The 26,900-nt window shown below is 44.0% G+C and overlaps 1 protein-coding gene across 1 annotated transcript; it reads right to left on the reverse strand.

Annotated features, from left to right (window-relative positions):
* Positions 1-13,561: 13,561 nt before the first annotated feature.
* On the reverse strand, positions 13,562-19,849 carry LOC109907389 (cbp/p300-interacting transactivator 3). The gene is made up of 2 exons (XM_020505322.2): positions 19,654-19,849; positions 13,562-17,765 (listed from the first exon to the last, which is right to left on the reverse strand). Exon 2 carries the CDS (start codon positions 17,748-17,750, stop codon positions 16,980-16,982), a length of 771 nt encoding a protein of 256 aa, XP_020360911.1. The 5' UTR covers positions 17,751-17,765; positions 19,654-19,849; the 3' UTR covers positions 13,562-16,979.
* Between the last annotated feature and the right edge of the window lie 7,051 nt (positions 19,850-26,900).

The raw sequence follows: 26,900 nt of genomic DNA on the forward strand, positions 1-26,900 counted from the left end.
ACTACAGCTCAGCATTCAACATCATAGCACCCACAAAGCTCATCACTAAGCTAAGGACTCTGAGACTTAACACCTCCCTCTGCAACTGGATCCTGGACTTCTTGACTGGCCGCCCCCAGGCGGTAAGAGTAGGCAACAACACGTCTGCCACTATGATTCTTAACACTGGGGCCCCACAGGGGTGTGTACTTAGTCCCCTCCTGTATTCCCTGTTCACCTACGACTGCGTGGCCAAACATGATTCCAACACCTTCATTAAGTTTGCTGACAACACAACAGTGGTAGGCCTGATCACCGACAACGATGAGACGGCCTATAAGGAGGAGGTCAGAGAACTGGCAGTGTGGTGCCAGGACAACAACCTCTCCCTCAATGTGAGCAAGACAAAGGAGCTGATCGTGGACTACAGGAAAAGGTGGGCCAAATAGGCCCCCATTAACATCGATGGGGCTGTAGTGGAGCGGGTTGAGAGTTTCAAGTTCCTTGGTATCCACATCACCAACGATCTATCAAGGTCCAAACATACCAAGACAGTCGTGAAGAGGGCACGACAAAACCTTTTCCCCCTCAGGAGACTGAAAAGATTCTCAAAAGGTTTTACAGCTGCACCATCAAGAGCATCCTGGTTTCATCACTGCTTGGTATGGCAAATGCTCGGCATCGTAAGGCGTTACAAATCAAATCAAATTTATTTATATAGCCCTTCGTACATCAGCTGATATCTCAAAGTGCTGTACAGAAACCCAGCCTAAAACCCCAAACAGCAAGCAATGCAGGTGTAGAAGCACGGTGGCTAGGAAAAACTCCCTAGAAAGGCCAATACCTAGGAAGAAACCTAGAGAGGAACCAGGCTATGTGGGGTGGCCAGTCCTCTTCTGGCTGTGCCGGGTGGAGATTATAACAGAACATGGCCAAGATGTTCAAATGTTCATAAATGACCAGCATGGTCGAATAATAATAAGGCAGAACAGTTGAAACTAGAGCAGCAGCACAGTCAGGTGGAAGTTGAAACTGGAGCAGCAGCATGGCCAGGTGGACTGGGGACAGCAAGGAGTCATCATGTCAGGTAGTCCTGGGGCATGGTCCTAGGGCTCAGGTCCTCCGAGAGAGAGAAAGAAAGAGAGAAGGAGAGAATTAGAGAACGCACACTTAGATTCACACAGGACACCGAATAGGACAGGAGAAGTACTCCAGATATAACAAACTGACCCCAGCCCCCCGACACATAAACTACTGCAGCATAAATATTGGAGGCTGAGACAGGAGGGGTCAGGAGACACTGTGGCCCCATCCGAGGACACCCCCGGACAGGGCCAAACAGGAAGGATATAACCCCACCCACTTTGCCAAAGCACAGCCCCCACACCACTAGAGGGATATCTTCAACCACCAACTTACCATCCTGAGACAAGGCTGAGTATAGCCCACAAAGATCTCCGCCACGGCACAACCCAAGGGGGGGGGGCGCCAACCCAGACAGGATGACCACAACAGTGAATCAACCCACTCAGGTGACGCACCCCCTCCAGGGACGGCATGAGAGAGCCCCAGCAAGCCAGTGACTCAGCCCCTGTAATAGGGTTAGAGGCAGAGAATCCCAGTGGAAAGAGGGGAACCGGCCAGGCAGAGACAGCAAGGGCGGTTCGTTGCTCCAGAGCCTTTCCGTTCACCTTCCCACTCCTGGGCCAGACTACACTCAATCATATGACCCACTGAAGAGATGAGTCTTCAGTAAAGACTTAAAGGTTGAGACCGAGTTTGCGTCTCTGACATGGGTAGGCAGACCGTTCCATAAAAATGGAGCTCTATAGGAGAAAGCCCTGCCTCCAGCTGTTTGCTTAGAAATTCTAGGGACAATTAGGAGGCCTGCGTCTTGTGACCGTAGCGTACGTGTAGGTATGTACGGCAGGACCAAATCAGAGAGATAGGTAGGAGCAAGCCCATGTAATGCTTTGTAGGTTAGCAGTAAAACCTTGAAATCAGCCCTTGCTTTGACAGGAAGCCAGTGTAGAGAGGCTAGCACTGGAGTAATATGATCACATTTTTTGGTTCTAGTCAGGATTCTAGCAGCCGTATTTAGCGCTAACTGAAGTTTATTTAGTGCTTTATCCGGGTAGCCGGAAAATAGAGCATTGCAGTAGTCTAACCTAGAAGTGACAAAAGCATGGATAAATTTTTCTGCATCATTTTTGGACAGAAAGTTTCTGATTTTTGCAATGTTACGTAGATGGAAAAAAGCTGTCCTCGAAATGGTCTTGATATGTTCTTCAAAAGAGAGATCAGGGTCCAGAGTAACGCCGAGGTCCTTCACAGTTTTATTTGAGACGACTGTACAACCATTAAGATTAATTGTCAGATTCAACAGAAGATCTCTTTGTTTCTTGGGACCTAGAACAAGCATCTCTGTTTTGTCCGAGTTTAATAGTAGAAAGTTTGCAGCCATCCACTTCCTTATGTCTGAAACACATGCTTCTAGCGAGGGCAATTTTGGGGCTTCACCATGTTTCATTGAAATGTACAGCTGTGTGTCATCCGCATAGCAGTGAAAGTTTACATTATGTTTTCGAATAACATCCCCAAGAGGTAAAATATATAGTGAAAACAATAGTGGTCCTAAAATGGAACCTTGAGGAACACCGAAATTTACAGTTGATTTGTCAGAGGACAAACCATTCACAGAGACAAACTGATATCTTTCCGACAGATAAGATCTAAACCAGGCCAGAACATGTCCGTGTAGACCAATTTGGGTTTCCAATCTCTCCAAAAGAATGTGGTGATCGATGGTATCAAAAGCAGCACTAAGGTCTAGGAGCACGAGGACAGATGCAGAGCCTCGGTCCGATGCCATTAAAATGTCATTTACCACCTTCACAAGTGCCGTCTCAGTGCTATGATGGGGTCTAAAACCAGACTGAAGCATTTCGTATACATTGTTTGTCTTCAGGAAGGCAGTGAGTTGCTGCGCAACAGCCTTCTCTAAAATTTTTGAGAGGAATGGAAGATTCGATATAGGCCGATAGTTTTTTATATTTTCTGGGTCAAGGTTTGGCTTTTTCAAGAGAGGCTTTATTACTGCCACTTTTAGTGAGTTTGGTACACATCCAGTGGATAGAGAGCCGTTTATTATGTTCAACATAGGAGGGCCAAGCACAGGAAGCAGCTCTTTCAGTAGTTTAGTTGGAATAGGGTCCAGTATGCAGCTTGAAGGTTTAGAGGCCATGATTATTTTCATCATTGTGTCAAGAGATATAGTACTAAAACACTTGAGCATCTCTCTTGATCCTAGGTCCTGGCAGAGTTGTGCAGACTCAGGACAACTGAGGTTTGGAGGAATACGCAGGTTTAAAGAGGAGTCCGTAATTTGCTTTCTAATAATCATAATCTTTTCTTCAAAGAAGTTCATGAATTTATCACTGCTAAAGTGAAGTTACAGAGGGTAGTGCGAACAGACCAGTATATCACTGGGGCCAAGCTTCCTGCTATCCAGGACTTATATAATAGGCGGTGTCAGAGGAAAGCCCATAAAATTGTCAGAGACTCCAGTCACCCAAGTTATAGACTGTTCTCTCTGCTACTACACAGCAAGCGGTACCGGAGTGCCAAGTCTTTAGCTACCTAAGTATGTTTCTCAATCAGAGACAACGATAGACAGCTGCCTCTCATTGAGAACCACACCGGTCAAACAACAAAGAAATCCAAAAACATAGAAAAAGGAACATAGAATGCCCACCCTAGTCACACCCTGGCCTAACCAAAATAGAGAATAAAAGCCTCTCTATGGCCAGGGCGTGACAAGACTGCTGAACAATTAATAAAATCGCCACCAGACAGTTTACATTGATCCCCCCCCACCTCCCTTTTGTATACTGCTGCTACTCTCTGTTTATTATCTATGCATAGTCACTTCACCCTCAACTAACCTGTGTTAGTTGCACCCACAGTGCTCGCGCGCGCCAACTAGCGTCTGCATTGCCAAGGGCTAAAATAGACATCAGTTCTATTCCTCCTCAACTAACCTGTACCCCTGCACACTGACTCGGTACCGGAGCCCCCTGTATATAGCCTCATTATTGATATTCTTATTGTGTTACTTTTTATTATTACTTTTTTATTTTAATCTACTTGGTAAAAAAAAATCTGGTAAAACTCTTCTTGAAAGGCACGTTTGGTTAAGGACTTGTAAGTAAGCATTTCACGGTAAAGTCTACAATTGTTGTATTCGGCGCAGGTGACAAATAAAGTTTGATTTGATTTTCTCTAGTGTTTAACAGGACTTACTGTCTATTTCCTGTTATGGTTCAGAGTTTATGTCACATATCCTGTTATTTTTCTCCTTTTCTGCTTCACTAAAAACATCTGCACTGTTTTTCATCTGTTTTTACTGCGGTCATCTACAGAGAGATGTAGGCCGTCATTGTGTCATTGTAAATAAGAATTTGTTCTTAACGGACTTGCCTAGCTAAATTAAGGTTAAAAAAAAGAGAGACATACCCTGTGTGTGTGTGTGTGTGTGTGTCCATGCGAGTGTGTTTATGTTAACTGATCAGCATGTTTGTCTGTTTGGGGATAGTTGAGTCATATTACTCTGTAAACCGCTTCAGCTCCAACCCACGTACTGTAGGGTCTGTCTCATGTTGTGTTGTTGTGTTGTCACCAGATCACCATGCTTGTTGTCACCAAGGGGGAATGCTTCTGGCGGGGATCAGTCTTTACAAGGCATAGCTGATACAGTATTGGTCATGGTGTTTACAGTGTGTTTCTGTGTGTGAATACAGTTGGCCTTTGGGCTATGGCTGTGTGTTTGTTGTGTACACTGTTACCACATCCTCACACAGAAAGCAGGAATATATCTTAACTTCTAATGTGGCCAGTCTTGTTCAGATAACCTTGTGGGGACACACAATTCAGTCCCATTCAAAATCCTATTTTCCCTAACCCCTAACCCTAATCCTTAACGTAATTGTAAATCTAACACGAATTTTAACCTTAACCCTAAACCCCCTAGAAATAGTATTTGACCTCTTGGGGAATAAAAATGTCCCCAGTTGGTCAAATTTTTGTTTGTTTACTATTTTTGTGGACACTTCAGGTCCCCACAATAATAGTTCAACACGTCCACGCACACACACATATACACACACACACACACACATATACACACACACACAAACAGAGAACGAGAGAGAAAGAGGGGGAGTCTATATTGTGAGGCATACGTAGGTTCCCAGTTTGTCTGTTCCTCTCACCAGATGAGTGAATTTGCATGGCTGAGTCAGCATGCCACTTGCACCACACAGAGAAACTGCTCAGGAAATTCCCCTCTTCCATTGGCTGGGGGTGACTCAGTGTTGCGCGGGCGGGAGGTGTGTAGTGCTCTACCTGCAGTCCATTGAGTGTACATTATGATTCTATGTGTGTGTCTCTTGGGAAGCCTGTCCCAGAGATTGGTAGTGCAGTGTGAATGGGAGGCAGGAATCTCATGGGCACTCTTTCACAGCAAATTCATCAAGGACAGCAAATCATTGTGCTGTAGACGTTGATTCAGAAGGCCTGCTTTGACCATCCTAAGTCCTTCCTTGTTCTCTACCATTGCCATTGATCCCCACTTTGTCCTGTTACCATAGATACAATAGCCTAGGCAACATTTTGATAAACGCTGAAATGTTTTGCTATTGGATATTTCAAACTTTTTTAACAAATGAAAAACTGAAAAATTGGGCGTGCAAAATTATTCAGCCCCCTTAAGTTAATACTTTGTAGCGTCACCTTTTGCTGCGATTACAGCTGTAAGTCGCTTGGGGTATGTCTCTATCAGTTTTGCACATCGAGAGACTGAAATTTTTTCCCATTCCTCCTTGCAAAACAGCTCGAGCTCAGTGAGGTTGGATGGAGAGCATTTGTGAACAGCAGTTTTCAGTTCTTTCCACAGATTCTCGATTAGATTCAGGTCTGGACTTTGACTTGGCCATTCTAACACCTGGATATGTTTATTTTTGAACCATTCCATTGTAGATTTTGCATTATGTTTTGCATCATTGTCTTGTTGGAAGACAAATCTCCGTCCCAGTCTCAGGTCTTTTGCAGACTCCATCAGGTTTTCTTCCAGAATTGTCCTGTATTTGGCTCCATCCATCTTCCCATCAATTTTAACCATCTTCCCTGTCCCTGCTGAAGAAATGCAGGCCCAAACCATGATGCTGCCACCACCATGTTTGACAGTGGGGATGGTGTGTTCAGGGTGATGAGCTGTGTTGCTTTTACACCAAACATAATGTTTTGCATTGTTGCCAAAAAGTTCAATTTTGGTTTCATCTGACCAGAGCACCTTCTTCCACATGTTTGGTGTGTCTACCAGGTGGCTTGTGGCAAACTTTAAACAACACTTTTTTATGGATATCTTTAAGAAATGGCTTTCTTCTTGCCACTCTTCCATAAAGGCCAGATTTGTGCAATATACGACTGATTGTTGTCCTATGGACAGAGTCTCCCACCTCAGCTGTAGATCTCTGCAGTTCATCCAGAGTGATCATGGGCCTCTTGGCTGCATCTCTGATCAGTCTTCTCCTTGTATGAGCTGAGGGGGGACGGCCAGGTCTTGGTAGATTTGCAGTGGTCTGATACTCCTTCCATTTCAATATTATCGCTTGCACAGTGCTCCTTGGGATGTTTAAAGCTTGGGAAATCTTTTTGTATCCAAATCCGGCTTTAAACTTCTTCACAACAGTATCTTGGACCTGCCTGGTGTGTTCCTTGTTCTTCATGATGCTCTCTGCGCTTTTAACGGACCTCTGAGACTATCACAGTGCAGGTGCATTTATACGGAGACTTGATTACACACAGGTGGATTGTATTTATCATCATTAGTCATTTAGGTCAACATTGGATCATTCAGAGATCCTCACTGAACTTCTGGAGAGAGTTTGCTGCACTGAAAGAAAAGGGGCTGAATAATTTTGCACGCCCAATTTTTCAGTTTTTGATTTGTTAAAAAAGTTTGAAATATCCAATAAATGTCGTTCCACTTCATGATTGTGTCCCACTTGCTGTTGATTCTTCACAAAAAATACAGTTTTATATCTTTATGTTTGAAGCCTGAAATGTGGCAAAAGGTTGCAAAGTTCAAGGGGGCCGAATACTTTCGCAAGGCACTGTACCTTTCTTTCGGTCGAGCCCCACCGGGCCTGCCTGCCTGGGGCCTGCCTGCCTGGGGCCTGCCTGCCTGCCTGGGGCCTGCCTGCCTGCCTGGGGCCTGCCTGCCTGCCTGGGGCCTGCCTGCCTGGGGCCTGCCTGCCTGCGCTCGCACTTTGGTGTGTGTAAAACAAGGCTCTCTGGAAGACAATGAGGCCCTCTCACCAGGGAAGGACTGACTGCTAGTACATCACTCTGTCTCTACTCTGACTGAAACACTTCTTCATGCCAACTCGATAAAAGGGTTTTTGATCCCTACTCAAATCCTCAAAAGAGAGAGTGCTTGGAGATGTCATGTAAGGATCTTCCAGTTTAGTTCCTAAATTGACTGACATGGATTGGAATTGACCCCTGGAAGTATTTGTTGGTTAAGGCTACCACCTTGCACACTCATGTCCTAAAATATATATTTTTGTCTTATTTACATCAGTGCTGTTGGCTGATGAGCAATGAAAAAAGGTAAAACAAGAATATATACAGGATAAAACAAGATATACAAAAAGGAATTATTCGTCTTAGTTAGGTAAGCTATTGGCCAATACATCACTAATGTCTGGTGACCACACCTATCATGTCTGGAGACCCCGCCTATCAGCATATCACTAATCAGACAGAGGCTAGTGTCACACAGTCAGCATGGCTGCCTCAACCCTGGAAAACACTGACTCAACAGTGAGTCAGTTACATATGTCTAATGAGTTATGTCAACCTGGAAGCTGTTTCATTTGGTATGGTTGAGTGGTGGGAAGGTGGTAGAATGAAAATGAAAGCGATAGTCAGCCACACGAAGTAGATCACTGTAACGTTTGTATCAACTTCGTTCAATTCAGTAAGTGAACTGAATTTCCAATTCCATATGTCCTCATTGAAAAGCAAACAGGGGTTGCAAGACAGATGAACAGGTACAGACAGGCAGACAGACAGGCAGACAGACACAGACAGGCAGGCAGGCAGTCGGACAGACACAAACAGACAGACAGGCAGGGAGGCAGGCAGGCAGGCAGACAGACACTGATACAAAAAGAAAGAGTCAGACAGAAAGAAAAGAGAATATAGGAAGGGGTGGCCTTTGTCAGAGAGAGAGTCCTCAAGGACACAGTATGCCGTCCATGGGAGTCAGGCTAAGGTACTGGAGGGGGAGAAACAGGTGAGGGGGGTGAGAAAGGGGGGGGGGGGGTCTGACGCATTTAAGAGCCGTTGCAGGGTACTGGTGACGTCCAGACAGCCATACAGAAATCACAGAGACTGGAGAGATGGCTTCGGTCCAAATACTGGTGGTGTTTGGTGAACCGTGGTGATTCCTGGCTGAAGAAGAAAAGAGGGAGAGAGGGGGGGGGGGGGTTAGAGGATAGAGTAGGAGAGAGAAAATAGGAGAGATAGAGAGAGAGAGCGAGAGTGAAAAAGCAAGAGTGATAGGCGAGGACTAACATTGGACTTCTCTCAGTTTGGTAATACTTCAATGCTTCACAAGGAGTAGAGCAGGTAACGGCGTTTCAGATGCACTAGCCATATTATGGGGAAGGTTGTGTGGCTTCAAGCTATTCAGAAGACAATCGTTAGTCGACACATGGGTGACAGAAGCACCAACACGTTGCTGTACTAATAGTTACGTTTCCCTGATAAAAAGCCATTGTGAATTTAAAGGCCCTGGCTGTATATCCACATTGACCTGAAGCCTCATTCTGAATGAGAGAACATCTAGGTTGACCTAGAAAGAAACGTATGAGTAAACTATGTATGAGAATGAGCCTGTTATCAGTGCAGCCTGTCTGTGAGATCACCCCAGCCAACCAGCCAGTCTGCCAGTCAGTCACCTTTAGCAGGGCCTTATCTAATCAGTGAGCCAAATACAGAAGTGTGTGTGGTGACTCATCATGAGGAGAGAGCGACAGGGAGCGTCAACAGTCAACAGCTAGCAGCGTAGTTCACTTCACAGGAGAAACAAACATGGGAGGGAGTAGGGAGGGAGTGGCAAGGCAGGTGAGACAGGGGGGAGAGTCAATAACCAATAGTGTTGTTTGTTACAGAGGGAGAAACAGACAGACGTGAGCGAAAGGAGGGAGTGTCATTTCTGAGACAGGGAGTGTCAAACAGCCAACAAGGTAATTTCAGAGAAAAGCCAAACATGAGCACATACAGATATCATCGCTGCAGTGAGTCCTCCTTCCTAGAATGACTACACTAGCCTGAGGGTAGTTTAAAGAGAGTTAGACTGTGGTGTATTACAGTAAAACTGTCAACATCTGTTCTAGTGACAATAGGAATGGTTACTCAGGAGGAGCTTATGAGGGGTGTGTTGGACAGACAGACACAGACAGACGGACAGACGGACGGATGGACGGACGGATGGACAGACAGACAGACAGACAGACAGACAGACACAGGTATTCAACACCTGACTTGAGTTACTGATATAAGGGCTTTCAAACTAGTTAAGTCAAGGCATTGTACATTTGAAACATTAAAACATAATACATTAAGATCAGGGACAGAAAACAGGTAAAGAGACTCTGATTTCAACCCAGTCCTTAGTACAGCTACAGTACGACAGCTCACGGTTTGGAATAGCCTTCACTAGGAGTGGACTAGGCCCCCAGAGAGGATATGATTATAGGTCAAGGTGAACCTCAGTTATGACCAGATTAGCATATCGTCTGCCCCTGTCCTGCCTGTGGATTATCACCTTGGCTAGTCCTGTAGACATAGTCTCATCAGGCAACTCTGTATGAGCCTCGACTTGTACTGTTGCTTTGTATTGGTGCTAGACATAAACTACAACTACCTGTCAAACCTGTTTATTATAACGCTGTCATCTAATGATAGTTTACTATCCATCCATATCCATTCAGACAGTTCTACAGTAGCGGTGCATGGGTACAATTACTGAAGCCAAGCCAAGTCAGTTAAAACTGTTGTGATAATTGCAATGCTTGCTCTATAACCATTCGTTCAAACACAACCGTGATATTCAAGGCCATGACAATCACACTGTGGCGGAATAAATTAAACTACTCATACGTTTGTTTCATCCAAAATTGGAGAGCAAAATCTGTTGGGTGAAGTCCAGTTATTATGAGATAATGCCTGAGAAGCTGGTGTTTGCTACTACTGGCCCGTCCGACGCCACCGCTACTGGCCAGTCCGACGCCATCGCTACTGGTCCGTACTAAGCCGCCGCAACTTCGGCAGCAGCAACTGACCCATCAGACGACGACGCGACTTCGGCAGCTGCATCAGGTCCTGGTCGACCCGCACTGCGTTACTGTGATCATACCCGTGGGGGGGGGGGGTGGTCTGTCTACCAAAATCCTTTATACTAATGTGTTTAGATGCTTTTTATAGTGGAAATCACGTTTATAAATTGCCTGGCTGGGCTGATGAGACAGTGGATTGATGGAACAGAGTAAATAGGCATTTTAACATCATAGATTTAGCCGGTAGTAACTTGTGGAATAGACACCATCTTGAATGTTGTTTTAACCAATCAGCATTCAGGATTAGACCTACCCATTGTATAATTAAGTGATCATGCCCGAAAAGCAAGTGTTTGGAGGATATATTGGCATGGGTGTTGTTAGGCCAAGCAAGTTAGTTACTAAGCAACTACTGATTTAGAACCACAGCGTTAATGTAAGTCAGAACAAAGACAACCGGAGCACTGCCTACGCTATTCCAGCACTATTTCAACGTAAACATCATCAAATCAACAAGGCTGTATATGCTTAGTTTAATACACTGAAAACAAACTTAAAGATACCCAAAACGATTTAGTGAAATCAATGTTGCTAAATATCATGTGGCTGTCCATGGTACTGATTTCTGTCTGTGTGTGCACAAGTTTTTTTTTTTAAGTTGACTCCCCCTACTTGTAGACTAGTTGAACACCAATGCCATCCTCCCCTCTTTCATGTTGGCAAAACGGTCTATGTCTCTGTCATACAGTACCCTTTTAGTTTTTATTGTCATAGGCTACCTAGCTAAAATGCCTGCTAGCCTAACTTCCTGAGTGTACTAGGCTACATCTAGGCTACATATTGAACTTCAATCGTCTCAGGCCACTGGCAAAACATATTAATTTATGACTAGATCAGAATTACCATCATTATTATTAGTCTGTACAGAGAATTAACTCAAAAACAAAAGTCCAAATCCCCATCTCCATCATTGGCTAAGGAAATCGTCAATTTTGCAAGCTAGCTACCGCAGGACATCAACACACGCAGACCAGAAACAGACACATTTTTCTGACAATCATGATATTTTGCTTGGGATATGATTTGATTGGTGTGAAGCTAAATCCAAACTGGCCTTCATTGGGGGCATTTTGCAGCGCTAGGTCAACCAGCAGTTGAGCTCAGCTCAATGCTGATTGGCTAATTATTATTATTATTTTTTATCAAGGGAGGCCAAATGCTACATGTCATACTCTTTTGTTCCAAACAGCATCAGATACACGCGCTACAACATACCAAGACAGGGGGTCGTTGTTTCCCTCGCTCGGATGATTTCTCCGGTGAGATTCTGCCTCTTGAGAATTGACGTAAAATGATGAAAACACATATTTGGGGATCTGCAGCTGTAGAGCCCATACATGAACACTACTGAGATGTCTCACTGTACCGGAGCAGAAGTATTGTCAGACTCATTGTATAGTTGTCAGAAGTAGTTGAGGTTTCAATACAAAGTCACACATGAGGTATTCAAAGGATGCATGAGGTATTCAAAGGATGCATGGGGTATTCAAAGGATGCATGAGGTATTCAAAGGATGCATGAGGTATTCAAAGGATGCATGAGGTATTCAAAGGATGCATGAGGTATTCAAAGGATGCATGGGGTATTCAAAGGATGCATGAGGTATTCAAAGGATGCATGGGGTATTCAAAGGATGCATGGGGTATTCAAAGGATGCATGAGGTATTCATAGGATGCATGGGGTATTCAAAGGATGCATGAGGTATTCAAAGTCACACATGAGGTATTCAAAGGATGCATGAGGTATTCAAAGGATGCATGGGGTATTCAAAGGATGCATGAGGTATTCAAAGGATGCATGGGGTATTCAAAGGATGCATGAGGTATTCAAAGGATGCATGGGGTATTCAAAGGATGCATGAGTTATTCAAAGGATGCATGAGGTATTCAAAGTCACACATGAGGTATTCAAAGGATGCATGGGGTATTCAAAGGATGCATGAGGTATTCAAAGGATGCATGAGGTATTCAAAGGATGCATGAGGTATTCAAAGGATGCATGAGGTATTCAAAGGATGCATGGGGTATTCAAAGGATGCATGAGGTATTCAAAGGATGCATGGGGTATTCAAAGGATGCATGGGGTATTCAAAGGATGCATGAGGTATTCATAGGATGCATGGGGTATTCAAAGGATGCATGAGGTATTCAAAGGATGCATGGGGTATTCAAAGGATGCATGAGGTATTCAAAGGATGCATGAGTTATTCAAAGGATGCATGAGGTATTCAAAGGATGCATGGGGTATTCAAAGGATGCATGAGTTATTCAAAGGATGCATGAGGTATTCAAAGGATGCATGGGGTATTCAAAGGATGCATGAGGTATTCAAAGGATGCATGGGGTATTCAAAGGATGCATGAGGTATTCAAAGTCACACATGAGGTATTCAAAGGATGCATGGGGTATTCAAAGGATGCATGAGGTATTCAAAGGATGCATGAGGTATTCAAAGGATGCATGAGGTATTCAAAGGATGCATGAGGTATTCAAAGGATGCATGGGGTATTCAAAGGATGCATGAGGTATTCAAAGGATGCATGGGGTATTCAAAGGATGCATGGGGTATTCAAAGGATGCATGAGGTATTCATAGGATGCATGGGGTATTCAAAGGATGCATGAGGTATTCAAAGTCACACATGAGGTATTCAAAGGATGCATGAGGTATTCAAAGGATGCATGGGGTATTCAAAGGATGCATGAGGTATTCAAAGGATGCATGGGGTATTCAAAGGATGCATGAGGTATTCAAAGGATGCATGGGGTATTCAAAGGATGCATGAGTTATTCAAAGGATGCATGAGGTATTCAAAGGATGCATGGGGTATTCAAAGGATGCATGAGTTATTCAAAGGATGCATGAGGTATTCAAAGGATGCATGGGGTATCCAAAGGATGCATGAGGTATTCAAAGGATGCATGGGGTATTCAAAGGATGCATGAGTTATTCAAAGGATGCATGAGGTATTCAAAGGATGCATGGGGTATTCAAAGGATGCATGAGGTATTCAAAGGATGCATGAGGTATTCAAAGGATGCATGAGTTATTCAAAGGATATCATAGAGCGATGCAGATACAGAAACATGTTAGAAAACACTCCATACTCTGGCCAGTTCTTTAAATAAATATTTTATTGTTGTTGAAAATAAATACATTTTCTTAAAATAGAATCAATAACATTTAAAAAAACAAAAAATAAAAACTTTGGGGGTTGGGAGGTGGGGGGTTAACCCCAAATGAAGTGGTGCAATTTGGAACAAGGATTTTACAATACAATCTCACAAATGTATCCACCATTTTAAGACTTCACTTCCCACAATGCATTCCGTTCTGCTGTACATTCTCAGCGGATGTGTGGAAAAGTGGTGACATTACATCTCTTTTCACAATGTTCACATGCAATCTACTAGGTCTTAAAGCTTCAGGCCTGTCCTGTACCCAAACCCTTGATATAATGAAACTGTTTGTTAGCCTGGGTAATCCAGACTGAATGCTGCACTTAATGGTTAGCCCAGCATTAAGTCTGGTTTTACCATGCAACCTATTTATATCAACACTCCCAATTGTCAAAATGGATGATAAACCCTCATCTCTTGTCATTCAACACATCAACATCAGCCATTCAACAATTACATCTGACAATGTTTTTTGAAAAGTACCTTAATTATGTCAACTTTACCTACATTCTACAGTACAAAGACACCATACATTAGAAGTCTGAAATATTATTGATATAGCTGTAATCAAATGACTTTGAGAGGCTACACCCTCTCTAAGGCTTAAAAGACAAAGACAAATATTATTTTCAGATTGTAATAGATAATTTTTTCATAAGGGGTTGTGAAACTGCCCTAAATAGCCTGGTCCCAGATCTAAGTCCAAGTTATACATAAATAGACTGGTAACAGATAACCCGACCACAAGAAATGACCCGATATGGTTGGGGTTTCGGCCTTTGCAATGATGAGTGTACTTTCTGTTGTCCATTGTATGTTTGTGCTCAGAGCTCTGCAAAATGGCAGGTCTCCAGGGGCGAGACAGGGTTAAGAGTAGCCTGGAATCCAAACTGAATATTTGCACTTTGTGCAAATAGTGAATTGAAGTACAGTGAAGTGAAGCTATAGTGAAATAGAGCGATATTCCCTTTAGATTCCAGGCTAGAAAAAGAGCTGAGACACCAGTGAGTGTAGCTCTGGTATTGGAACAGATTACCACAATGCATTACAGAGGGAAGCTTTCCCCTTCCCCCAATCCTCTCTTCAACCTCACTGCTCCTCCAACCTCTCTGTTCTGACATCTCCACAAATAGCTCAACAACAGAACAGGACAGGAAGTTCTCATACTAGTCACTGGAGCAAAGCAGTAACCTTGCCAAAAACTCATTATGCACAGTGGGCATTGGGGGAAAACACTGCACCACCACAGAAATAGAACGTTTTCTAATTACCAAGGGTACTTCCAAAATGGCACCCTGTTCCCTATATAGTGCACACTACCTTTGAGTGCCAAGTTTTCTAATTACCAAGTTATTGGGGCTGTGATGCTGGATGACCTCAATTAAGACAAGCGTGTGTGAACGAGTGATTTAAATCTAATCAGGAAAGAACCAGTTGAGTAAGCTAATCTATGGAAACAGCAACCAACCTGTGTGTGAGGGCGTGCATGTGTGCGGGCGTGTATGTGTGCATGTCTGTGTGTGTGTTGCTCTGCACTATTGGGTTTGGACCTTTGGTAATGAAATCAATTCCACAGGTAAAGAGAGGCAGCTTTAAACAATGATTAAACCAACCAAGTACTGCTGGAGTAGTGCCTAGCACTGTGCTGTGTCCACAGAATGGACTAATGAACGCTGTTCACAGTTCAAGGCAGTTGAAGCAGCCTCCACTGTCCTAGCCTACATACCCAGTCAGCACATTGGCCAAGGTTAGGTTAGAGGACCAAACCCAGTCACTACCCTCAAGAATTACCTGGCAGGCTTACACACTCAAGATGTTCACAGAATCCTAACCCCTACTAAAGTCAAATGTTCACTTGGTCACCCATTGATATCAATGCATGACTAAGTACAAATTTGGTGGAAGTTAGGATTCACCCCAGATAGAGCACTAGGTTACTGTACTTCTCACAATCCAACACGTTGTGTTTACATCTTTTAACTGCCAGTGCTGTTCAAAGTCTAAAGTGAGTTCTATGACTCAGAATGACCTGCGACTGAGAGAGGTTCTGGTTTTTCCCCTGCCTTACCTTCTGTGCCACACTCACAGATACCGGATGTAGAGTAAATAACCCGCTGTTATGTTATGCGTGTTGTTCCTTAAATACTACTCAGTGTATTCCCTTGCCGCAAGGTCCACCAGTAGAAGTACAGTGTAAAGTAGTCATTGAGACTCTACTGAACGAGAGCATCTAACTGTTTGAAGGTAGACGCTGGCCCTCAGTGTTCAGAGGAATATTTTAAGACATGCAGGGTGTGTTCTCTGTTCTCTTGCTATAGAGATGCTACTCTGTATGTGCAGCACTACTTCGCCAGTGATTTGATCAGATTTAATTCAGCAGTAGGAAATAGAGAAACTGCGGACATGTAAGATTCAAGGAAACATAAGTTTTAATGATAATTATAATGTTGTTCTGATTATGTGATCAGATTATGTCAGGGAGAGGAACCAGATTGCCAGGGTAACACAGTTAATTCCTAACCAATCAGAGACTAATAAACCCCCACCACCCAAGAAAATCTAACCCCATTGGCCCATTCTCTCTCTCAGGCTCTTACTAAAGGAAATGGTAAGGTAATGAGGAAGGAATCCTCCAAGCCTGTTTTGAAGAACCAGCCTTCAACATACACACAATAAAGTTAGGCATATTTTTGAACAACTCTTTTCCCCCCAACAGCCTAATTCATAATCAGACGACCAACTCAATTTGTCAAATGTCCGCTAGCTACTTGGTTGGGTAAATTCATAAATAAATACATTTCTAAAAGCCATAGATCAAATCTAGTAGTCTCAGGTGAAGCTAGTCTTTGTATTGTCTCAGCTTGTCTGTCTCGTCTTCCTGTCCTGCTGAATGAGTCTACATTCATCCCTCAGGCCTCAGCACACATATTGACACTAGGGCATGGGTGGCAGCCCAGAGGCAGGACGGAAGGCAGTACAGAATCGACAGAGGCCACTGCGCCAGAGAGAGCGCCACCCTGTGGCCGGGCTGACTGAGCTCAGCTCTCACCGACACTGATGCTGGCCAGCCTGATGCAGAGGAAGCTTTCGTTTCCTCTCCTCTCTTTCTGTCCTTACAATTCATCTTAAACCAACAGGTAGGCCTACTATTCACAGGTAGGTCAGTGTGTTCTGTAGATCTACTATACATGGTCACAGATAGATAGCCTAAACTCACACAGAGAGAACTGAAACAATAGTCTGCGTGTCTCCTCTTGTGTGTGCTACTGTGGCTAGTCTAGTCTGTGGTTCAGTCTTTCTCTGGGCGCCGGCCTGTTTTTACAGCGTCTTTCTTCGTCTGACTGTTGTGTATCTCTCAGCAGCTCACGGTGCTCGGCTGCTGTTTCATATTAACAAAGTCAGGGATGAAGTCAAACTCGTTCTGACACAGGAACAGTTCTGGGAGCTCCTGAACCCGGTCCAGACCCAGCTCCAACACCAGCGCTGTCAGAACCTCCTCATCTATCAGGTCTATGTCCATATTCTGTCCCAGCACCATACCTGGCCCACCCTGACCCATGTGCTGCATGCTGGCCAGCTGGCCTGGCCCTACTCTGTACTGGGCCCCGTTGGCCAGGTGATGGCCCTGGACCGGCCCCAGTGGATGTCCGTGGTACTGGGTGTTGAGTTTCTGGAGGTGCATGGAGGCCATGAGCTGCTGGGAGGTGAGCCCACTGGGGTGGTACTGTTGTTGGGGGTGCTGGGGTTGAGACTGGGGGTGCTGCTGCTGCATGTGGTGGTGCTGCTGTTGTTGTTGATGTGGCTGTTGTTGTTGATGCTGTTGGTTATACATCATCTGGTTCATCTGGTGATGGTGTCCTCCCATCTGTGCTCCGTTGACCTGGCCATTCACCTGACCGCTCATCCCAGGCGGCCCCACCATCCCCAGACCGGGCCGCTGCCTCATGGCGGCCTCCATGGAGGTCTGCGGCACCCGGCCGTAGTGCATGACCTGACCGTTGGGAAGGGTGCGGAGGCCGGGTTGCGGCATGGCGTGCTGTGGAGGGCCACCCATTCCCCCCATCCTGTAGCCATGGAGGGCCGTCGCAGGGCCGTGGGACATGGGCATCATCATGTGGTCTGCCATGGTTTCTCTATCACCCTGCAAGAGGAAGGACAATGTTTATGTTAGTTATGATGATGACTCTGTATAAGAATATTTACAAGGAAACCTTTACTGTCACCCTGCGGAGGAGGAGGAGCAATGTTGTTGTTAGCGGTGCTTCAGTCCAGAGCCTTTTAGGCATGCTAGTAGTCGAATAGGTGAATAAGAGGATTGATTGGCGTTTTTCAAAGAGAGGTTTGGGAAGCACTGATAAACATACAGAGCAAGAGCATTGGGGCAGTAACTGAAAGGTCGATGGTTCAAATCCCTGAGCCAACAAGGTGGAAAAAGCTTCCGTTCTTCCCATGAACAAAGCAGTTAACCCCCAACAACAACTGCTCCCGGGGCACCGATGACCTCAACTAAGGCAACCCTGGATCTTTCTGATTCAGAGGGGTTGGGTTAAATGTGGAAGACACATTTCGGTTGAATGCATTCAGTTGTACAACTGACTAGGTGTCTGCCTAGTTCATCAGATCAATCTGAGAGACACAGCTCCCGGAGAACATAAAATTCCCAGCACTACCCCATGCCGTGACTTTTAACAGTGAGTGATTCCATAGAGATAGACAGTGTACTATGAGTGAGTCAAACAGTGTTGAGTCAGTAATCTATTCAGATGACGTTTGGGGGCCATTTACACTTTCGATTGTTTAACCATCATTTCGACCACAGCAACATTACGCATAGCCTACTGCCTGTATCCGCTGCCAGTATGTAGCCTATTACACGATCGGAAATACCAGTCATACCTTTGTCGTTGAACGGACGCAGAAGAGCGCATGTCGAATTTTAATCGGTAGATACATAGTAATAAATAAGGTACTAGATGCACAATGATAGCGAGAGCTTCTGCGCGAAAGGAAACCAACGTTTACAAACATTTCGTTAGGCACAAGCAGTGATAAATGGACAAGATGGTCATTACGATCTGTGCTTATAGGAAAAATACAATGGAAATAAAAATTAAAGACAACACCCTACGATTTATTAATTCAAAACGGAATGAATCTGTATTTGTGCCATCTCTGTAACACCAGAGTTAAAATGGCACAACAACGCATCATTTCCCCACCCACAATTACGCAAGGTAAAACAATGAATGACATTCTTAATAACGTACATGTCTCTATCACCGCATAAACACAATATGATGGTTGATCCATTGGATACCATAGGAGTGTGGCTCTGTCTTTTCACTGTCTGCTTGAAAACAAAGCATGTCGTGTTTCTTTCTTCTCTTTCCCCCAGAAATGAACTCCAGTGCCCCTGGCGCTCAGGTTTCCGTTCAAACCTCTTTGTGCTTTATCTATACAAATTTTAAAAACTACGATCCGATGCAACATTGTTTCTAAACCCACAATCATTTAGAGAGAATGGTCAACAGGGTATGTATGGTCAACAGCGGAACAAAATCCATACAATTGTGTTTGGGCTATGCAAGCGTGAACGTTTAGGCATTTTAACATTCATTCCGTCTATGTCACATTTTGCAAAAGGCTAAAAGGGGAGCAACAAAGAATGATCAAGATATTTTTTTGTAGGTGAATTATTACACACTATATCTACATTTTTACGCTTCAGTTTACCCGTGTATTCTAGGTATTTACATAGGAGCTAGATTTCATTGAACAGTAAATACTTTTGATACCACATTACAACAAAAATAATAATCCGGTTTAAATAAACTCGGTCTGGCAATATATACAGTTCAATCGTTTAGTAATTTATCATACAGTATCACTATGCACTATAGCCGGCATATGAACAATCGGTAATGTAAGAAACCGTAAATAAAACGAACAATGGTTCTCCTACCTTCCCCTCAGTAATAGGACAGTTTCTCTCTCTGCAACGAATGCCCCCCTCACAAGACAACACTTACCAGCTAAATGGCCCTGCTCTGAAGTTCTCTCGTTCTCTTTCTGCTATTGGATCTCCGTCTTTACTTCCAAAGGCGATGCGCCAAATACATGTATTTCATCGAATTAAAACGATCGGTGCTCTCTAGTGCACTGTGGGGCGAGCGAGAATCCGTCACCAGAGTTACTTTTCTGGGTCAGCTCCGGGATTATATACATGTATAAACCAACCAGCGGAGAAGGAAAGAGGGAGAGGTGGAGCTACTGTCGTCTCTGTATCCTTTGTTCCGATTGGCTCGGTTTGTGACCCTAGTACAGACTTAGCGCACGTTGGACAATTAATTAACTGCTCCTGACATGTTCTTAAATGTTGGCGTTAGGTAGCCCACGACTCCTTTGTATAACACGCATTTGATGTGGCCTCATAGATTTTGTAGCCTCCTAGGGGACAATTATTGTGGCTAGTAAAGGATATGGTGTCCACAGAGAGCAGAGTACGTTGTAGAAACCCCCCAATAGGCTACTACATTGTTATGACACTGGTATGTATGTCAACAATAATCATCATCATATGCATAATACTTTCATCAACAAATAGCCTATATACTAGACATGTATTTCATTTCTCTATGTTACAAATTAGAGTCCGGTTTCATTGAGGCCTACAGTATGTTTTCGACAATATGAATGACAAATGACTGATTAATTTCACTATTCATTTCAGATTACAGTCACAGAATCAATCAGAGCTGGCTATTAGAGACAGACAACGGTAGGCTCTGGTGCGTGCTATGCAAATGTGTTGTTGCAGAGAGACAGGGCCTGGTGATACATATGCATGTGAACAGCAACCCCCCCAGAGAGAGAGAGCCTGCTGGCATGAAACTGGTGCTAATGACATGACACCTCATTCAGCTCAGCACACCATGGTTGAACAGAAACAAAAACCATAGAAGAAGATGGTTGAACAGAAACCATAGAAGTAGAGACTGACTGTCTAATTTACAGGCACAATGGCTGGGTGCTCATTCTCTCCTCTCGGTCTCCTTCACCCTCTCTCTCTCTCTCTCTCTCCCTCTGTTCACAGAGCGATTGATGCTCGTACTCCCCTCATCATAACTTACTTCTCTTATATCACAGTGGAGAGTCCAAAGAGTCAAGACCTCTCTGCAGAGACATGGCATCCACTGATGTTGAAACACACACACGCACACACACACACACACACACACACACCCTTTTGTGCTGAAGAATGTGTCCTATTCTTGGGCCCCAGAGTCGGCCAGACTCCCAGCCTCTCTGTCTATTCAGCAGCTAGGCCATTGTGCTCTGTTCTGTTCCGGGGTTGAGGAGACGACACTGAGGAGGATGGTCTACTCTGATCTGTCTGTTTGGGTGCAACATAACTAGCTCAGTAGATTTAAAGGGAGTGCCCTCTTCTAAACTGACATTGTCATTATTTACAATGCAAATGAATGCCCCACCCCATCCCCCGACTCAGTCAGACACCCTGCTGTCTTTGGCCGGATCTGCAAGGTCTTGCACTGATATAGGGCCTGTTACACTATCAACCTACTAATATAGCTGCACTTGATATGCTGAATCAAATCCAAATGTATGGGTAACGTAGCATGTGAAAAATAACATTTGATTTGATTTGCTAAGCTATGTCCAAATACGGCGTTGGAGGCAGGTTTTTTGAATGAAACCTTTTTTGTTTTTGATCGTGCATTGACCCCAGTGTTGTAATGGCTTAAGTTCAATGTGAGTTTTATAATAGGACCTACAAATTGGGGGCCTTTAGCCTGAGTTTAGTGTCTTTTCACAGGTGTTGAGGGGAGAAACATTTGTCCTCCAGTTCCCTGTTGATTGGCTGAATGGTGTCAAGTCAAGTGTGGATCAGCATGTACTGCTCGAACCCGCCTGGGCTGAATGGCGTAATAACCTGGTAAATTTAGACTCTTATTCATTTGGCCTTCTCTTGTCTTCTGAGGATTCTAGTGGATCCAATCAGAGCAAAGAGACTCAAATATCAAGAAGCTCAAAATCTTACATTCAGACAATTCACATTATTTTAGGTTTATAATATAGACTTGTGAAAGTCTCTCTCATGTCTATTTCGATACATCAGATTGTAACATATTTTCTATATACTTTTAAAAGTAAGGATTCTCGCAATGCCTATAGGTGAATTGCATCTAAGAAGTGACCATTTAAGAAATGACCCATAAATGTGTTTCTTATCTGAGATGGAGTTAATGATAGATTATCTACATGCAAAAACAAGGATGTATAGAATATGTTTATATTACTCTGCTAGAACAAAAAGAGGAATTACTTTTAAGTACAGATAAGGCACTGTACTCATTATTTCACCCCCCCCCACCCTCTCCCCTCCCTATCTCTCTTGCCTTCCCTCTCTCTTCTTCCTCTTGTCTCTATCCCTCCCCCTATCTCCCTCGCCTTCCCACCCTCTTCCCTCCCTATATCTCTTGCCTTCCCTCTCTCTTCTTCCTCTTGTCTCTATCCCTCCCCCCTATCTCCCTCGCCTTCCCTCTCTGTCCCCTTCCTATCTCTATCACCTTCCCTCTCTCTCTCGCTCTCCCTTTCTCTCTCTCAACCTCCCCTCTCTATCTCCCCTCTCTCTCTCTGTCGTTCCCTATATATTCTTCTCTCACCATATTCTCCAGATTTCACATTACTCACTGCATTCTAGTCATCTCTATGCCACAGACACATGCCCCCCCCACCTCTGTCTATCCGGGCCCACACATCCCCCTGTTCACATAATCTTCTTTTGTATTCATATTCCAATGAGCTTTTCAATGGCATTATATGTCGTCAAAACACGATTAATGTCGTTTTAGCCAAAGCAATTATTGCTTGCACACCCAAAGTACCACATGCAAGGCCAATCACAATAGACTACTCAAGCTACTGCTCCTATGCTACGCTACGGTAGTGCCCCAAGTGGCACCCTATTCTCTACATATTGCACTACTTTTGACCAGGGCCCATATGGAATAGGGTGCTATTTGGGAAGCAAAGCAGCCGTAGACTTGCCCTTATGCAAAGAGAGAGGCAGAAAGGAAAAATACTTGTTAAAAAAGGTCATTGAAATAAAATGTCCACTTACATCAAATAAAATGTGTGCTTTTATCCATGTAGTGGCAGAATACATGGCATCTTAGTTTGATTTGATTTATTAGGATCCAAGTTGAGCACTATGTAGGGAATGAGGAGCCAGCAGTCAGCCAGAGAGTATAGTCACAGCTAGTTATGGGAAGCTGTGACTAGTGGTGTGAATGTTCTCTCTCTCTCTTCTCTCTCTCTCTCTCTCTCTCTCTCTCTCTCTCTCTCTCTCTCTCTCTCTCTCTCTCTCTCTCTCTCTCTCTCTCTCTCTCTCTCTCTCTCTCTCTCTCTCTCTCTCTCTCTCTCTCTCTCTCTCTCTCTCTCTCTCTCTCTCTCTCTCTCTCTCTCTCTCTCTCTCTCTCTCTCTCTCTCTCTCTCTCTCTCTCTCTCTCTCTCTCTCTCTCTCTCTCTCTCTCTCTCTCTCTCTCTCTCTCTCTCTCTCTCTCTCTCTCTCTCTCTCTCTCTCTCTCTCTCATACAAGTAGATGATATGCATAGTTTTTACAGCTGTGCTGTTTAGATGTTGACACACCACACTAACCCCTTCCCCCTATCACCTCCACAGGACAAATCCCCTTCACAAACATATGCACAAAAACACACACTTCTCTCCGTCCCACCCCACCTGGGGGAGGTGCAACCCACCTGCTGCACCAGGTAACAGCAGGTATTCTAGTGGTTAGAGCGTTGGGCCAGTAACTGAAAGGTTGCTAGATCAAATCTCTGAGCTGACAAGGTAAAACATCTGTCGTTCTGCCCCTGAACAAGGCAGTTAACCCACTGTTCCTAGCCCGTCATTGTAAATAAGAATGTCTTCTTAACTGACTTGCCTAGTCAATTAAACAGGGATTGGGGCATAATGTTGTTTTACTAAATGTGTGTGTGTGTGTTTCCATGCATGTGTGTGTGAGTGAGTAAGTGAGGGGAATGGCCACCATCCCCTCAGTAGATTCCTGTGTCTCCTGGTCAGTGGTGGTTATGATTCAACGACTCCATTGGTCTGTCATTAGCCCCCTGCATAGTTGCCTTTTAGGATTGGATGGCCCTCCACCCTGCCTTCACTAGGCCTGGCCTACCAACATCAGCCTGTAGTTAAGTGTTTCATTATTATCCCCAGTAGAAAATTGACAATGTTTACTATCTCAAAAAATAACAACTAAAATAAGTTACACGCAAAATGCACTACAATGCAGTTAAGATAATAGAGTTAAGAAAATATTTACAAAATAAACTAAAGTTAAATAAATAAATAAAGTAACACAATAAAATAACAATAAGAAGGCTATAAACAGGGGGTACTGGTACCGAGTCAATGTGCAGGGGTACAGGTTAGTCCAGGTCATTAATATATGTAGGTAGGGGTAAAGTGACTATGCATAGATAATAAACAGAGAGAAGCAGCAGTGTAAAAACAAATGGGTGTAAAATGCAAATAGTCTGGTGGTCATTTGATTAGTTGTTCAGGAGTCTTATGGCTTGGGGGTAGAAGCTGTTAAGAAGTCTTTTGGACCTAGACTTGGCGCTCCAGTACTGATTGCCGTGTGGTAGCAGAGAGAACAGTCTATGACTTAGGTGACTGGAGTCTTTGATAGCTCCGATTTGCCAAAAACACAGCAGACGAGCAGACTTTAATCCTGTGATACACTCTCTCAATTCAATTACATGGGCTATATTGGCATTGGAAACACATGTTTATATGGCCAAATCAGGTGAAATAGACAATAAACAATAGGAAAATAAACAAGGGAAAAAACAATCAGAAATTAACAGTAAAATTACACACTTAAAACAAAAGGAATGTAGACATTTCAAATGTTATATTATACAGTGTTGTAGCAATGTGCAACTACTTGAAGTAGAAAAGGAAAATAAATAAACAGAAAAATATAGGTTGCATTTACAATGGTGTTTGTGCTTTACTTTTCTTGTGGCAACAGGTCACACATGTTGCTGCTGTGGTGACACTGTGGTATTTCACCTTATAGATATGGGAGTTTATCAAAATTGAATTTGTTTGCAAATTCTTTGTGGGCTGTGTAATCCGAGGGAAATATGTGTCTCTAATATGGTCCTCCATTTGGCAGGAGGTTAGGAGGTATAAGGGCACAAAGTGAGACCCAGATGCAGACACGGGAGGCAGATGGTTTGAGTCTTGATATTTATTAATAATCCAAAAGTGGTAGGCAAGAGAATGGTCATGGACAGGCAAAAGTTCAAAACCAGTTCAGAGTCCAAGAGGTACAGAGTGGCAGGCAGGCTCGAGGTCAGGGCAGGCAGAATGGTCAAGTAGGCGGGGGTACGGAGTCCAGAAAACAGGCAAGGGTCAAAACCGGGAGGACTAGCAAGGGAGAATAGAAGCAGGAGTACGGGGAAAACGCTGGTTGACTTCAAAAACATACATGACGGACTGACACAGAGAGACAGGAAACACAGGGATATATACACCAGGAATAATAAGCGACACCTGGAGGGGGTGGAGACAATCACAAGACAAGTGAAACAGATCAGGGTGTGAGAGGAGGAGCAGCTTGGTTTCCACCTCATTTTGTGGGCAGTAGTCACATAGCCTGTCTTCTCTTTAGAGCCAGGTCTGCCTATGGCGGCCTCTCTCAATAGCAAGGCCAAGCTCACTGAGTCTGTACTTCCTTAAGTTTGGGTCAGTCACAGTGGTCAGATATTCTGCCACTGTGTACTCTCTGTTAAAGGTCAAATAACATTCCAGTTTGCTCTGTTTTGGTTGATTCTTTTTCATGTGTCAAGTAATTAACTTGAAATTTTTTCATGATTTGGTTGGGTCCCACTTTGTTGCTGTCCTGGGGCTCTGTGGGGTCTGTTTGTGTTTGTGAACAGAGCCCCAGGACCAGCTGGCTGAGGGGACTCTTCTCCAGGTTAGCTGGAATAGTCCTAATTCTGGTCTGCATGTATTATTTAGTGTTTTACATTGTACTCTGGGGATACATTTGCATAATTCTGCATGCAGAGTCTCAGTTTGGTGTTTGTCCCATTTTGTGAATACTTGGTTTGTGAGTAGACCCCACAACCTCTCCCTGTCTCTCTCTCCCTCTCTCTCTCTGGCTCTCTCTGTTATCTGAACTCTAGTGGTTGGACTTTAGCTGAGAGCATAAGGTCCAGTCCAGCACCATGCTATTGTTAGCATTCATGGAATGTTGTTTTTCCAGACTCCACCCATTTTATTTGCTCGCTGTCTGGTCATGTTTGGGAGGTTGGTGGCTGGAGTGGCCCCAACCTCTCTCTGTCTCTTGGAGAGAGCTGCCTGAAAGTGTCCAGCCTTGTGAACTACAGTAACTGGGAAGACTGTTGTCACTCTGTATGCTTTTCAGCAGTACATAGTGTCAAGAAGGTACTAGTGACAGAGTCTCTCTCCCGCACTCTCCCTCTCTTGCGCTCTCCGGCGCCCTCCCTCTATCTCAAAATATTGTCAGACTGATATGTTATAGTAGCCTAATGACATCTCCTTGTCCAGAAAATCCTTGTACAGTTCCTCTATGCTAGTTGGCAATATCAAGTCAGCTGCTCATGGTCTTCCTCCATAACACCAACAGTAAGATAGAAGTGGAGAGTTTTATGGTACACACCATCCAACGAAATGCTTAATTGCAGGTTCCTTCTCAACAATGCAACAACAATAAGAAACAATAAAATATAAGAATACGAACATAAAGGGCATGGCAGTGGAATAGAATAATACATTTTAGCATAAGTATAATAAAGGAAAGCTCAATTTATAGTCCAATATTTACACGTGTATTAGAGTGTATTTGGGGAGGACCCGGGGCTCTGAACCAACTATATTAATTTAGGGACAGGTCGAAAAGCATTAAACATTTGTGGCAATTTAGCTAGCTAGCTTGCTGTTGCTAGCTAATTTGTCCTTGGTAAACCGAGTTTGTTTCTAGTAATCTCTCCTCCTTCATGCTTCTTCTTCTTTGGACTTTATATGACAGTTGGCAACTAACTTTAAGGTGCATTACCACTACCAACTGGACTGGAGTGTGGACCTCAGTTCATCGTTCAATCACCCACGTGGGTATATGCTCCTAAAAACCAATGAGGAGATGGGAGAGGCAGGACTTGCAGCTTGTCAAGTGTCACAAATAGATCCAAGTTTTATTTTAGGG

Source organism: Oncorhynchus kisutch, linkage group LG17 (assembly GCF_002021735.2).
Source record: "Oncorhynchus kisutch isolate 150728-3 linkage group LG17, Okis_V2, whole genome shotgun sequence".
Lineage (NCBI taxonomy): Eukaryota > Metazoa > Chordata > Actinopteri > Salmoniformes > Salmonidae > Oncorhynchus > Oncorhynchus kisutch.